At 40.5% G+C, this 12,353-nt stretch overlaps 1 protein-coding gene across 2 annotated transcripts in view; it reads right to left on the bottom strand.

Moving 5' to 3' along the window:
- The window catches only part of LOC147426633 (uncharacterized), a 101,518-nt gene extending 89,993 nt beyond the window's left edge, over positions 1-11,525 (bottom strand). Inside the window, exons 1-4 of one of the 2 annotated variants that reach the window (XM_086498130.1) lie at positions 11,199-11,525; positions 7,086-8,019; positions 6,843-6,992; positions 5,980-6,449 (exon numbers count right to left, since the gene is read on the bottom strand). In XM_086498130.1, the coding sequence (XP_086354256.1) occupies positions 5,980-6,449; positions 6,843-6,992; positions 7,086-7,815 (1,350 nt within the window). In that variant the 5' untranslated portion in view covers positions 7,816-8,019; positions 11,199-11,525. Of the gene's footprint in view, positions 1-5,979; positions 6,450-6,842; positions 6,993-7,085; positions 8,020-8,727; positions 9,177-11,198 lie in introns of those variants that run through there. The other variant, XM_086498131.1, reaches the window with a different exon arrangement.
- Between the last annotated feature and the right edge of the window lie 828 nt (positions 11,526-12,353).

Here is a 12,353-nt window from a genome sequence, read left to right as displayed (position 1 = left end):
ATATGGTTGAGCTTAGAATTCAGATAAGAAAAATGGTCAAAGCTAAGACTCTAGTTTCCATTAAACTCTCTCTCTCTCTCTCTCTCTCTCTCTCTCTCTCTCTCTCTCACACACACACACACACACACACACACACATACGTAGAAAGAGTTTAAAGATAGAATACACAATTTTTCACACATTTAACCAACTTGGAGGTCATTTGGAAGGCCTTCTAAGGGTAATACAATAAATATCACTCAAAATATAGAAGACAACATAATGCTTTTACATAGTTTTATATCTTCAAAAGTTTCATTATACCTGAATAAATTCGTTGTCATTGTAAATTGCAAATTTGGTATTCTAGATCCCATAAATGTGTCCAAAAATGACACAAACTCCCAAAAAAAAAGAGTTTACACTTGTCATTATAACTCCCTAAGAGGCAAATAAGAAAATGAAACTTTTGGTAGTGCCATTAGCATACAAAGGGATCTAAAATCGTTTTAAAAGGCTCCCTACACGCTCAAGGGACTACTCTTTCTCAATACTTTTTTCTTGATTTCTCTTTTTGGGAATCAAAGTTAAGAAATGTAACTTTTCTTATTCTATATTCATTATTATTTTTGTTAGGAAATGATCACAATCTACACTATACTACTAAACTTTGCGGCTGTTTGCATGAAAATATTATGGAACGTTCTAAATTATAATACCATTGCTTTGACAATGGTTAGGAGCATGGATCTTTGTTCAATTTACTTTTCCAAATTTGAAGTAGTTTTTTATCAACCACACAATGAATGAGCGCACGTGTCTACCAAGAGAATCTAGAAGTCATCACTTTTCCTTCATGTTAAATACATATCAAGGAGAACAAAAGGAGTTGCATGTTCTTAGACTTCATATTGCTCTAATTAGATGTGGAGATCTTGTGTTTGAGAATAACATCAATTCACTATCAGTTTCGAGAGAAAGTTTGCTCATATGACCTTTCATATTGACGAACAATACGGAGAAAAGGAGTAACAACTAGGGAAAGAATATTTGAAAAGACTTTCTTATAATGGCAAATGCTAACTCTAGACCTTATCTTCCACACTCATACCTGTACCTTGCAATTTTGAGAAATAAGCTCACATTGGGAGCCTTCTCACTCTTCTCATGTCTTACCTTTATAAAGCATCTTGTTGGAAGAGAATATGTTCTCGCACTTAATTTCAAGTTTAATCACATGATTATGTTTCTATCAATGTGGTCCAATATATCTTTATTTATTTCACTTTTTCTGGTTTGCGCACCTAAAAGCACTGAACGTACTTGTTTTCATGTTGACTCTTTTGGGAGTCAATCTCTAAAAGTAACGATCCAAAAATTCTCTATTTTTTGCATCCCAAAAAGCACTTGCTATGCAAGTTGTTATGCTTAATTTGGGGGTGCTTGTAGTTGTGTGTTGTGAAACTATGTGAAAGAGATCAATATTCTTTCATAAGCTTCTTTTTAGTGTCTTGATTTTTGTGATGTTTGCACTTATGGAAACTTATTTTCTATTATGGACAATGATCTATACCTCTTTCAACTATCTGTGTTTTTTGAATGGAAAGGCCACATTCATTCTTATTCTTGAAGCTGACGATCTTGCTGATATTGTCTTTGGTAGTTTGTTATATCCTCGTCAACCTCTTCATGTAAATAATGATAATAATTTGATTCGTGCTAGTCCGTTGTTTAATCGACAGCAAGCCACTCATACAGATTGGACATGTAAAGATATAACTATTCGTTTGTATCTTCTTTCAACTCTTCAAGATTCAATTATCCTAGTTTGTTTCGTCTTTGCACTTCTAATAATGTCTGGGGATATCTTGTTTCTAGTGATGAGAAGTCGTCTGAAATGCAAATTATTCATCTCGAGAATCAACCACAATTTGGAGTATAAGTTATCTACTTCTACGGTTTCACATCTTGAAGCTTTTAAGATCATTATTACTCAACTTACTACTATTACACAAGATTAATTAATTGTGCATCTGTTTCATACTATCAAGGATAAAAAATACGACAAAATTGTTATAGTTATCTCTAATAAGGATGGTCTTGACTTTAATAATGCTTGCATGAATTATTGACGTCACACTTGTCGTGTAACCATATTGATAGAAGATTTAAATGTTGATTTTCTTACCTAAGAGTGTCCTTTTCAGAGAGAAAATTGTGGGGACCGTTTTTCTCAAGATGAAAGTTTTAAGCGGTGTTTTAGATCATCCAAGTAGTATTCCTATTTCAATGAAGATGGCCACACCATACCAAACCGTTGGGTGCAACAATATGATGAAGATTGCCGTGTACATTTGTGGAAGTATGATCAATAATTCTTCTTCTTGGTGTTACAAGAAGAAGTATGACAAAGAGAACAACCAAGATGATGTTGTTCAACAACATCTGCAAAATGAGGTAAACTGAAATTATTTTCATCTCTATGGATAGAGTTCTTCTTGACAAATATGGTGCAACATTACTTATTAGTCATAATGGCTACACAACTATCGCTCTTTACCCATTCAAAAGCTTGTTTAGCTTGTTGATGATACAATTGTAACATAACGTAAAAGATATAATTTGTGATCTTTATTTGGATACTCTTTATTTTGCCAAAATACTAAGAGATGTGCTTATGTCCCCAATCTCTAGTGCAATCTACTTTCTGTTGCACTAATAGACAATCTTGGCCTCTGTATTGGTTTTGATTATAGCATGTATCAAATTGAAAAAAATGGTAAGACTATTGTGCCAACTCTTCACCATGCTAATCTATTGGAGCTTTCTTTAACCGAGCTTTTTCTCATGTTGTCACTTCTAGGGGAGATCATGATTGTGAATTATGGCACCTTCACTTTGTGCAATTTGATTTTCTAAGATTCTTGATCTACATCGATATTAGTTGGATAAAGAAATAAAGCTAAAATTTTTGCACATGGGAATTTGTGACAAATTGCCACTATAAGAGTATTTATTAAAATCATCACCCACTCCGATCGATTCTAGGATCCAAATAATAAGGAATGGTTATCAATTGCACATTTGGGACAAGGCTTCAACTCTTGTCGTAGGAGCTCCACATATGAAAATGAGAGCAACATGGTCCCTCTGGATAGACTCTTCACCGCTCCAATGAGGAGAAGCCAAATTGTGTGACCTATTCATTATACAGGAATGTACACCTAAGATTTATCATGATCACTTACCACAATAGTGGTAAATAACCTTTTCTCTCCTTCGCTCGCTGCATGTCTCTCTAAAGATCAAATGGGGGATAATTCCTCAACATGTCACTCTAAACAATAATGGGGATCGCTTGGAATATATCAATATTAAAAGTAGTAGAGATTAAGGTTTGAGTCTATTTAAAGTGAGGTACCAACACAATCAAAGACAAAACATGTGACAAGGGAAAGAGTTGCCTTGGTTGGGTTTTGTGACAGGATCTAAGCAAGGTGTTCCAACTCTTTTTGTAGGATATCCTCTTGGGTATCATTTTTAATCAAGTTAATGCACCACATAAAGTCAAGTGGAGTGACCATATCATTTGACATTTTGAGAAAAATTATCACAATGAGTAAAAGGAGGGATTTTTAAAATCACAATTTTGGATATACTTAATATTTTATGAAGAAAAATAAAAAATTCAAGCCATGTTATAGTAGGAATTTCTAAATTAGCCCATGTAGACATCATGTATGACATTTCACAACAGTACACCCCACACAATGGTATCATTCCTTATGCTTTGTCAACCCAATTAACATATTCTCTACCCTTAGTTAATCGACGATTGGGTCACAAATCTCCAAATTCATGGCACCATGAGGTCACACCATTTTGCTTATTGAGTTTGGAATTGGGCAAGCTGGAAATTTCATATGGCAATTTGAGAGACCATAATGGTGCCATCTTTGAAACTTGAAACATGAAAGGTGCCATCTTTCAAGGTAGACAACTAGGCCTAAAAATCGTTTTAATTGTTGATACTTTTTGTTTCCAAATGGTACATCTCAAAATCATCAAAAACAGATGCGTATTCTTATCGATCGAAACCACTTTATCATTAGCTACATATGAACAATTAAAGCGCATGTGCTATCAGAAGAGGAAATGAAACTAGAATTCCTTCATGATGTTCTAGAATGTATATAATCCCACAAACTAGTCGAGGTTCAATCTTTCTTGCAAAGCTTAAAGAATGAGCTTAAAGATTCCTTGATCCTATAGTGTTAAGGGATATATGACACTGTCTAATCCTCCTCTTTTTGGCTGTAGTTGGCATAAATTGCATATGAGGGGCCATCTTAGAACTTGAAAGAAAATGTTATCTTTGTGTATTTTAGGTTGTGATATGAAGCACAAGTAGTTGTAGAAAAATTTGAAGCTAGGACCCAACGTGCCAAAAAAGAAAACAAATGAGATGCATGAGCTTTCATAGCATAATCCACAAACTCTTGGCTTTCAAAGTAGGGATATCTATGATGTAAGTTCAAATATCTTGTTTACTATAGCCAGATACTTTGAATCTTCTTTAGCACAAAGGCCATGGAGGACCAAATAAGGAAAGCACCCAAGGTTCACGAGATCAATATGAAATACTTTAACCTCGAATGTCTTAAGGCTCACAAAGATGAGAAAGAATTATTTCATGCGACTTACAACCACCTAATTAGCCCAAAGCTAGAGCCTACTACAATCTTGGGGGAAAGGATCCCTCAATTGCACAATTATCTGCTCAAATCATAATCGCCTATATATATGGGTGTCAAACCATATAATTTCTTCTTTTTTATACAGTGAATTTCTAGTTACTTCCTCGTAAGAAAATCATACCCTAGAACAAGGTTTAAGTTTAATGCATGATTTTTAAGAACAAGGTGAAGACTCACAAGGGTATTCTAAAACAAAAGAAACTCAGATGGCAAATTATATATTAGGGGGATCTTTTGCAAAGCGGAAGAACTACACACATAGATATAATAGATAGCAATTAGTAACTGATTACATGACATTTTGCTATGTGATCTTTCTCTACCTTTGGTTATTGCGGAGAATAACACACACACAAGCGCTTAAAATTTGAAACAATTGACGGAATTTGCAATAAAACTTCTAAACGTTTTCAAGGCAAGCTTGGAATCTAACAAGGATTTTATAAAATTAGGCTACTTATAAAAATACACTAAACCCATGGTTTTTTGCAAAGATGGTTGTTTGCAAAGATGGTTGTTTGCAAACACTAGGACTCTTGTCACGAATTGTTTAGGCCATGTTTTAGCATGCCAAAAATCATGGAAAGAACACTTAAAATCATGTTCGATATAGTGTGAGAGCTGGGTCGCACCCGGGTGTAGTGGGGGTAGAGTATTACCGATTTTCAAAAAATGAGAAAATCAAGCCACCATTATAAAGTGGGAAAAAGAAGCCCAGTACCACTTTGACAAAGGGGTGTATCAAGGTAAGTTTGCGTAGAGGAAAAGCTCCCCTTGTTTCTAGAAAATTAAGTAGAGGAAAAGCTCCCCTTGTTTCTAGAAACTTAAGGTAGACCAATAAAAAAAGTAGAATATTGAACCCATGATCTCCTACATTCAAGATATCCTTTTTTCCTCTAGTGGGTGCGACCCTACGTTACAATTAACCCTTACTAATCCCACTACCCCTTGATGCCCGTCTCTTAGAACAAGGTGAAGCCTCACGTAGGCATTTTTGATCAAAATGCAAGAGAAGTCAATGTGGCCCTTAAAACTCTATCCAGGCTCCTTTAACGATAGACATTCAACACGTTTTTCGTTCACTAAATTTGCCAAAAATATGTAAAATTCTTGGAAATTTAACAAGCAAGGATGCCTATCAAAAATCAACCTTGACTATATCCTAGATTTTATAAATAGCATACAAATACAGAAAAATATACGTTTAGCTCAATTAATGAGAGGAGAGAGGTAAACAGTGCACCTCTTCAAGCATGATGTAAAGCTTCCTGCGCTTGAGCTCCAGCTGCTGAGGCCGGTCCACCATCATTGCCGGCTGCAGCAGCTGATTACCGCCATTGTGGCAATACGCCTGCACACGGCCATAGTGATCTTGAAGCTGCAGATGTGCCATCGCTGCGGGAACCTGCTGCTGCTGCTGAGGATGATGATATTGATGCGAACTTCTCAATATATCCGACTGTTGTGCATTCATATTGATTGCACCCGCTGCTCCGGCTCCACTCGCAAAGCTTATCTCATTGCTGACTATGGCACTTGCTGCAACTCCAGCTGTATTGCTGCATATAGGATTGGATTTTGCAGCTAAGCTCCCTCCACGAGCTGCTGCAGCTCCAGCTGCTATGGCTTTGCTGCACTCCTCTCGTAGAGCATTTTGGGCAGCTTTGAAATAGGTAGAGCTTTGATTCTGGCTGCAGCCTGTTGATCCTGCAGCTGCATTTCATTCCATGTCTCTCTTGAGCATGCGTGGATACACATGCCCGCACACACCCTGGATCAAGCACACGAGCATGCACGCACGCACGCACCCACAGGAATTTGCATCTGTATTGATGTACCATGATAGTGCATTAATTTAATATTATCAGCACATCCTAAGTATGCAGATAATCTAAAATTAATTAAGATAAAGACATGCATATGACATTAATCAATTATTATAATAAAAGAAATTAATTGTGGATATGATGGGTACTTTCTATATTACAGTGTAGACATATGACAGCACTGAATTAATTAAGTTGATTATCTGAATCACTGCATATAATTGATAGTGCTTCTACTACCTAGTAAACATCAGCATAATTAACACTTTTCTAGACTCACCAGTAAGAAAACCCCGAACTCCAAAGAGAGCATGCTGAGAGTTCTCCCTAGCCGAGAGGGAAAGTGAAAGGTCCCGCAAACTTCCTCCACTTGTACTCGCATATGTCGTCGAAACACCGCTGAAGCTAGAACTCTGCTGCCTATCTTGATCTGAAGAACAAGTGTCAGGATATACTTGTTCATAGAGGAGCTTTTAGATCATACAGGATATTAGCTTACAAAAGATTTTGGACATTTGCTTACCTGAGGCATTTCCAGGTTGTTTATGCGCCGGAATTATATGTTGCTGTTGATGAGTATGCTCGTCGCTTGCAGCGCTTATTCCAGGAAGGAGTAACAGTTCGGTACCGTGATCGTCTGCCCACATTGCGTTGCGGCGATGTCCATAGCTTCTTTGGTCACTGCTGATAGGTAGCATGTTTGATAGCATGCTATGTACCCCTAAATTCATGTTTACAGGTAGCTGCAAAGTATCATTAGAGGGTGCAGACGTGCTGCCTGCAATATCGTTTACATCCGCATATGTCTGCCATGCCACCCCATCAGCACCTCCAAGCTGAGAATTAGGGTTTAGCCTGGACAGAATACTCTCTTCTTGAAACCTTGAGGTGATGGCAGCAGGAAGAGTATGCCGAAGCTTCTCTCTGCCAGTCAAGCCAGTACTCTCGCATAAGTCTGGCCGGCCTCTGAGCTGTAGAAGCTCATTTCTGCTTGCTCCAACCTCAAGGGAAGGAGTGGTTGAGGTCGTACTGTGAAATAAGAAGCTGCTGCTGCTGCCGGGACTCATTCTCCTATCTTGCAAGGAGTTTCTATGGAGCAGGACTTGCTGTGAAGATGGGGATGGGAAGCTGATGATGGTGTTAAGTAGATCGGTTTCGCGCGCACGCGCCATGTCCTCATGTCGGTGGTGGTGATCATAGAATGAGATGTCAAGGGTATGAGGGGGGTTTGAATGGAGCTGCTGAGGCTCCATTATAGCAAGGGCTTGAGGGTTATCCAACACTCTTTGTAGTGATTCAAAGGCTGAGCTAAATGAAGCAAAGCACTGTTTGAAATGGATTAGCAAGTACAATTAATCATTAAAAGGCTGAATTAAGGACTGTTCTGATATCGCCGAGTCCTTGCGGTATCATCGCAGCAGTCCAACATCGCAATATGTCGACACCACTTCGAAAACCTGCATGACAAATGGAGGAGCTTCATCAGGAAGCTACCTTTTCCCCCATCACTAACCTCAAGGACTATAGTAGCATGCAAACAGTTACATGTGTCTTGCTTGTCCAACATACAACATAGATGTCCAAGAGATGGGACTCAAAGCTAGCTGCAAGGGCTACTCCCTTGCTCCAGCTCCCAAGCACAAAAGAAGGCTTTCAAGGTTCCCAAGGCCCTTTTAACAATTTCAGCAGATTAAAAGAGGTACCTCTCCATGCTAGAGAAAGCCAATTCCCAAGCTTTCCATAGACAAAGGAGCTGTGCTAGAGTTTTTCAAGAAGCTTTGACAACAGTGGTACTTGAATTTGCTTCCTCAGCATTAGAAAATCACACACGCACACATGTCGCTTACACAACTAGTATTGCTTGAATCTTAGCACATTCCTTTACCTCAAATAATGCTTGTGTAGCTCTCATTCCAATCCACCTATTCCAAACTCCCAAGAGAGTCTCTCTCTCTCTCACACACACACACAACTAAGAGAGTTGCACTCCTCTCTCTCTCTCTCTCTCTCTCTCTCTCTCTCTCTCACACACACACACACACCCACACAACTAAATATGATTCCTCAATCAACCCTTTTAAGGGTCAAGCATCAACATGTAGTTGAAGAGGCAGACATTCCTTTTCAATATTGAAAGATCAGATGAAGAGAGCTCCTATGCTTACTTTAGGAGCTTTCCAAGGAGGGCGATGATGATCAGCCAAAGCTTGGGATGGTGTGCAAAAGCTAACTCTGGGTGATTGATATATACACTTCAAACTTCAGTCTTGAGACAAAGGAAAGGATAGGAGATGCAGAAGCTAGCCATGAGATGCATGGAACTTGGAAGCTTGTGTGTAGCTCTAATGAGGAAGGGAATATGCAAGTAGTGGTAGTAGGAGGAAGGAAGGAAGAAAAAGGAAGGCTCTGATCAAAGACAAAAAGAATGGTCTCGTGAGGTGAAACTTTGAAAGGAAGAGAGGGCTAGAGGCATTTCGCACAGGCGTGTGCAGAGTTCGATGCTCCACGACGTCTAGTCCTGAAGGCTTGCAAAAGGGCGGGGGTAGAGGTAACTCAAAATCGACGGAGTTACAACAAAGGGCGCGGTAAACTCTGCCTCGCCCGAATCCCCTCTTATGTCTTAAAGAAAAAAACATGGGTAAGAGAAGAGTTACACAAAATGTATGCTACTCTCATCCTTCAGTAAATGATACACACATGGGTTTGTGGCCACCTTGTTTGGGAAAGGACTCCTCTCTCTCAATGCTTTCCCAGCCCATGTAAGCTGTCACTCAACAACCTAGGAACAGTCTCTATCATGAAAGAGCCTCTCATCCCAAACCCCTTTTCATGGAGGATCAATATGGGATACACCCATCATAACTTGCTGGCTTTAGAGAGAGAGGAAAGAAAGACATGATAGTACATCATAGTGTTGGTTGTGTATAGTGCTGAGGGTTGTGTATGTATGCTCTTTATAAAGAGAGAGAGAGAGAGAGAGAGAGAGAGAGAGCCTATATAATTCTGTTGTTATGTGTGTGTGAGAGGGACTGACTCACAGAGTAGTGAGAGTAAACTCTTCATAGTCTTGAACCTTAATCTTCCACCTTGTTAGATTTGCCTTTGTTCCTCTCATTTATCAGAGGATGGGACATTTGAAACCCAGTGGAATCCCTAGGCTAGCTAGGAAGCACATGGCCAAAAGTAAAGGCACTTCCTATTTTATTATAGAATTGAGTGTGCTTCTACCTAAAGATATTTTTTTCCACCTGGTGCAATATTATATTCATGCTATGGTCTTTTTAATCACATGCTTAGAAGGGTTTCGCACGGAGCTGGGCAGCGTTTAATTGACGACAGCTGTTTTGTTGCGAGGTTGCAATATGCAGACCTTCCTGTTGCATTCGCATGGGTTTGAGAGAGCGCTTTGTAACTCTACCAAAATCTGCAAAGTTTATATTGCAACCCAGCAGGCGGAGTGTGATCAAGTCATGAGAGCAGCCTCTTAGCAAATTACATATTACATTGCACAAGCAAATTGCAACAAGATAAGCTTGTTTAACTGAAACTTAAGCTTAGCAAGCAAGAGCACTATCTCTATGACAGGTACTCATGGGGCAACTGTTGAGAAATCCTTTTTTGGTTTTTTGTTGTCATCCATATCTTTATGAGGGCAAACATACCATTGACACACATGTAAAATTACATGTATGTTGCCTACATTAGGGCACAATCTTGAAGGTGGGCACTTTTCATTGGTGACTAAGAAACATGTGTCCTAGTACAAGCATAACAATGTTCAGAAACCAATGAGATAAGTAGGTGGTTCATAGTAAGCATTAAGGACTCAATACTTACTTTAAACTAGGTGATTCATGTCCCTAACAAGCCAATAGTACTTACTTTTAAGGCTTTGCCTGAGGGGAAGGATACTGTGGAGGAGACTTTTACCCTAAAGACTAAGGTTTTCTTGTCTACCTACTAAGGTAGCAAGTCATGACTGAAGTCATGACTGATCTCAATCCAGACCTCGACCGGTCGATCGGTCTGTCCCAATGCCGCTCGCTGCCATTGGCAGTGATAGAGATAGGGAGGTAGAGATGCATCTGTACAGTAAGTAGACCAAATATGCAGGTCAGACTAAGGTTTCTTTTTGTCTGTTTATTAAGGTACTACAGGTAATAAATTAATGTTCATGAAAATGGGATTTTCTGGTTTTTGAGGCCCTCAACCCTAAGATTTAACAAGGGGATTATTGATTTAATGATCATGAAGATGGGATTTTTGTAATTTTTTTTATTTTCTAGTGGCTTTTCGAGGCCAGACCTAGAAGGCGATTTTGGGAGCTATCAAATCATATGCTTTCACAATAATGGAGAATCAGATGAAGCTTAGCTTGTTCAAAGTCCAAAGCCCTCGGGGACTGAGCTGCCTGCCTGCTTTTGTTGGAAACTTCTCTCTCTTCCGCTCTCTGTGTGTGACTCTCTATATCTCTATCTCTCTCTCTCTCTCACACACACACACGATGATAAAGGACTGGTGTTGTAAGCGAAGTCTGCGCTCACAAGAAGTAGTGGGTACATGATGAAACCTAAGAAAAGAAAAGAGCCCCTCTACAATCTCTCTCTCTCTCTCTCTCTCAAGGCATGCAGCTTACCTCGTAGTAGCGAGGACGATGAGAGGAGGGGCAGCAGCAGAGGCAGCAGCGCCAGCCGTGTGTCTTGCAGCAGAGATGATGGATCACCACACACATGACACAGCCAGACAGCCCTCTCCCTCGGATTAGGGCCCGGGAAGGAAGGGGGTTATAGCGCACACGGCCCGCAGCCGAAAGCTTCCTTTCGAAGTGTGTGCGCCTTGAAGGAGAGGCACACATATACACTCTCTCTCTTCCTCACAAATTACAATCTCCTCAAAATTCAATCTCTCACACACACATGCACACCCAGGACAGTGACCGTGTGACGACACACTCTCTCTCTCTCTCTCTCTCTCTCTCTCTCCCTTCCAAAAATGATTCCTGGATCCATATATAGAACCTACTCGAACTTGTTACGAGCATCGGTGGCTCGTGAGAGCAGCTTGAATGATCGTGTGATTCGTGTGTGTGTGTGTGCGCGTGCATGCGCGCGCGCGCCCGTACGGCTGCGTTATAGAATTTGTGTGTGCCACTGTAGTATATAACACTTGGCGCTATCTCATTGTGGGTGAGGCAGAGATGGCAGCCCGGCAGAGAGCTGAGAGAGAGAGCGCTGTTTGTGAATGGTGACGGTGACCAGGTGACCTAGCGGCTCCTAGCCTATCCCTTCCCTCGTGAGTTTACTGCTGCAGCAGGTTTCCGACCAGGACCTGCTACCGGCTCTCTCTCTTCCGACGAGTCCTCCTCTCCCGACACAACCCACGACGCTCATCATTCTCTCTCTAACGAATACAGGCTCCCGACTCTCCCACAACGAAACGCAAAAGTCACATTAGCCCACGAGGCCCCGCTACGTCGTTCTAACTTCTGTCCCTCTCTTTCTCTCCAGAAAGAGCTGCCTCTGCCTCGGTCGCTCTCTCTCCGTTACTACGGTTGGCCATCGACTATATCACACTGATTCACACAGCATTTTCCCTCCCCCCTCTCTCTCTCTCAGAAAGACGTTCGTTAAAGCAACTGCGTTCTCTCTTTCTGGTCATCCTCTCTCTAGGGAGCCTATGGGAAGCGCGGGGCCTGTCTATGAAACATCTAGCGATGGGTGGGGGAGCGTCCCGTCGAGCAGGCAGAGAGAGAGGGGGAGAGAGAGGGGCCTGTGCTTGTCAATGGGACGTG

The sequence above is a fragment of the Adiantum capillus-veneris genome, chromosome 24, assembly GCF_014529385.1.
Source record: "Adiantum capillus-veneris isolate H3 chromosome 24, ASM1452938v2, whole genome shotgun sequence".
Lineage (NCBI taxonomy): Eukaryota > Viridiplantae > Streptophyta > Polypodiopsida > Polypodiales > Pteridaceae > Adiantum > Adiantum capillus-veneris.
This window is presented reverse-complemented; position numbering and strand designations above follow the sequence as displayed.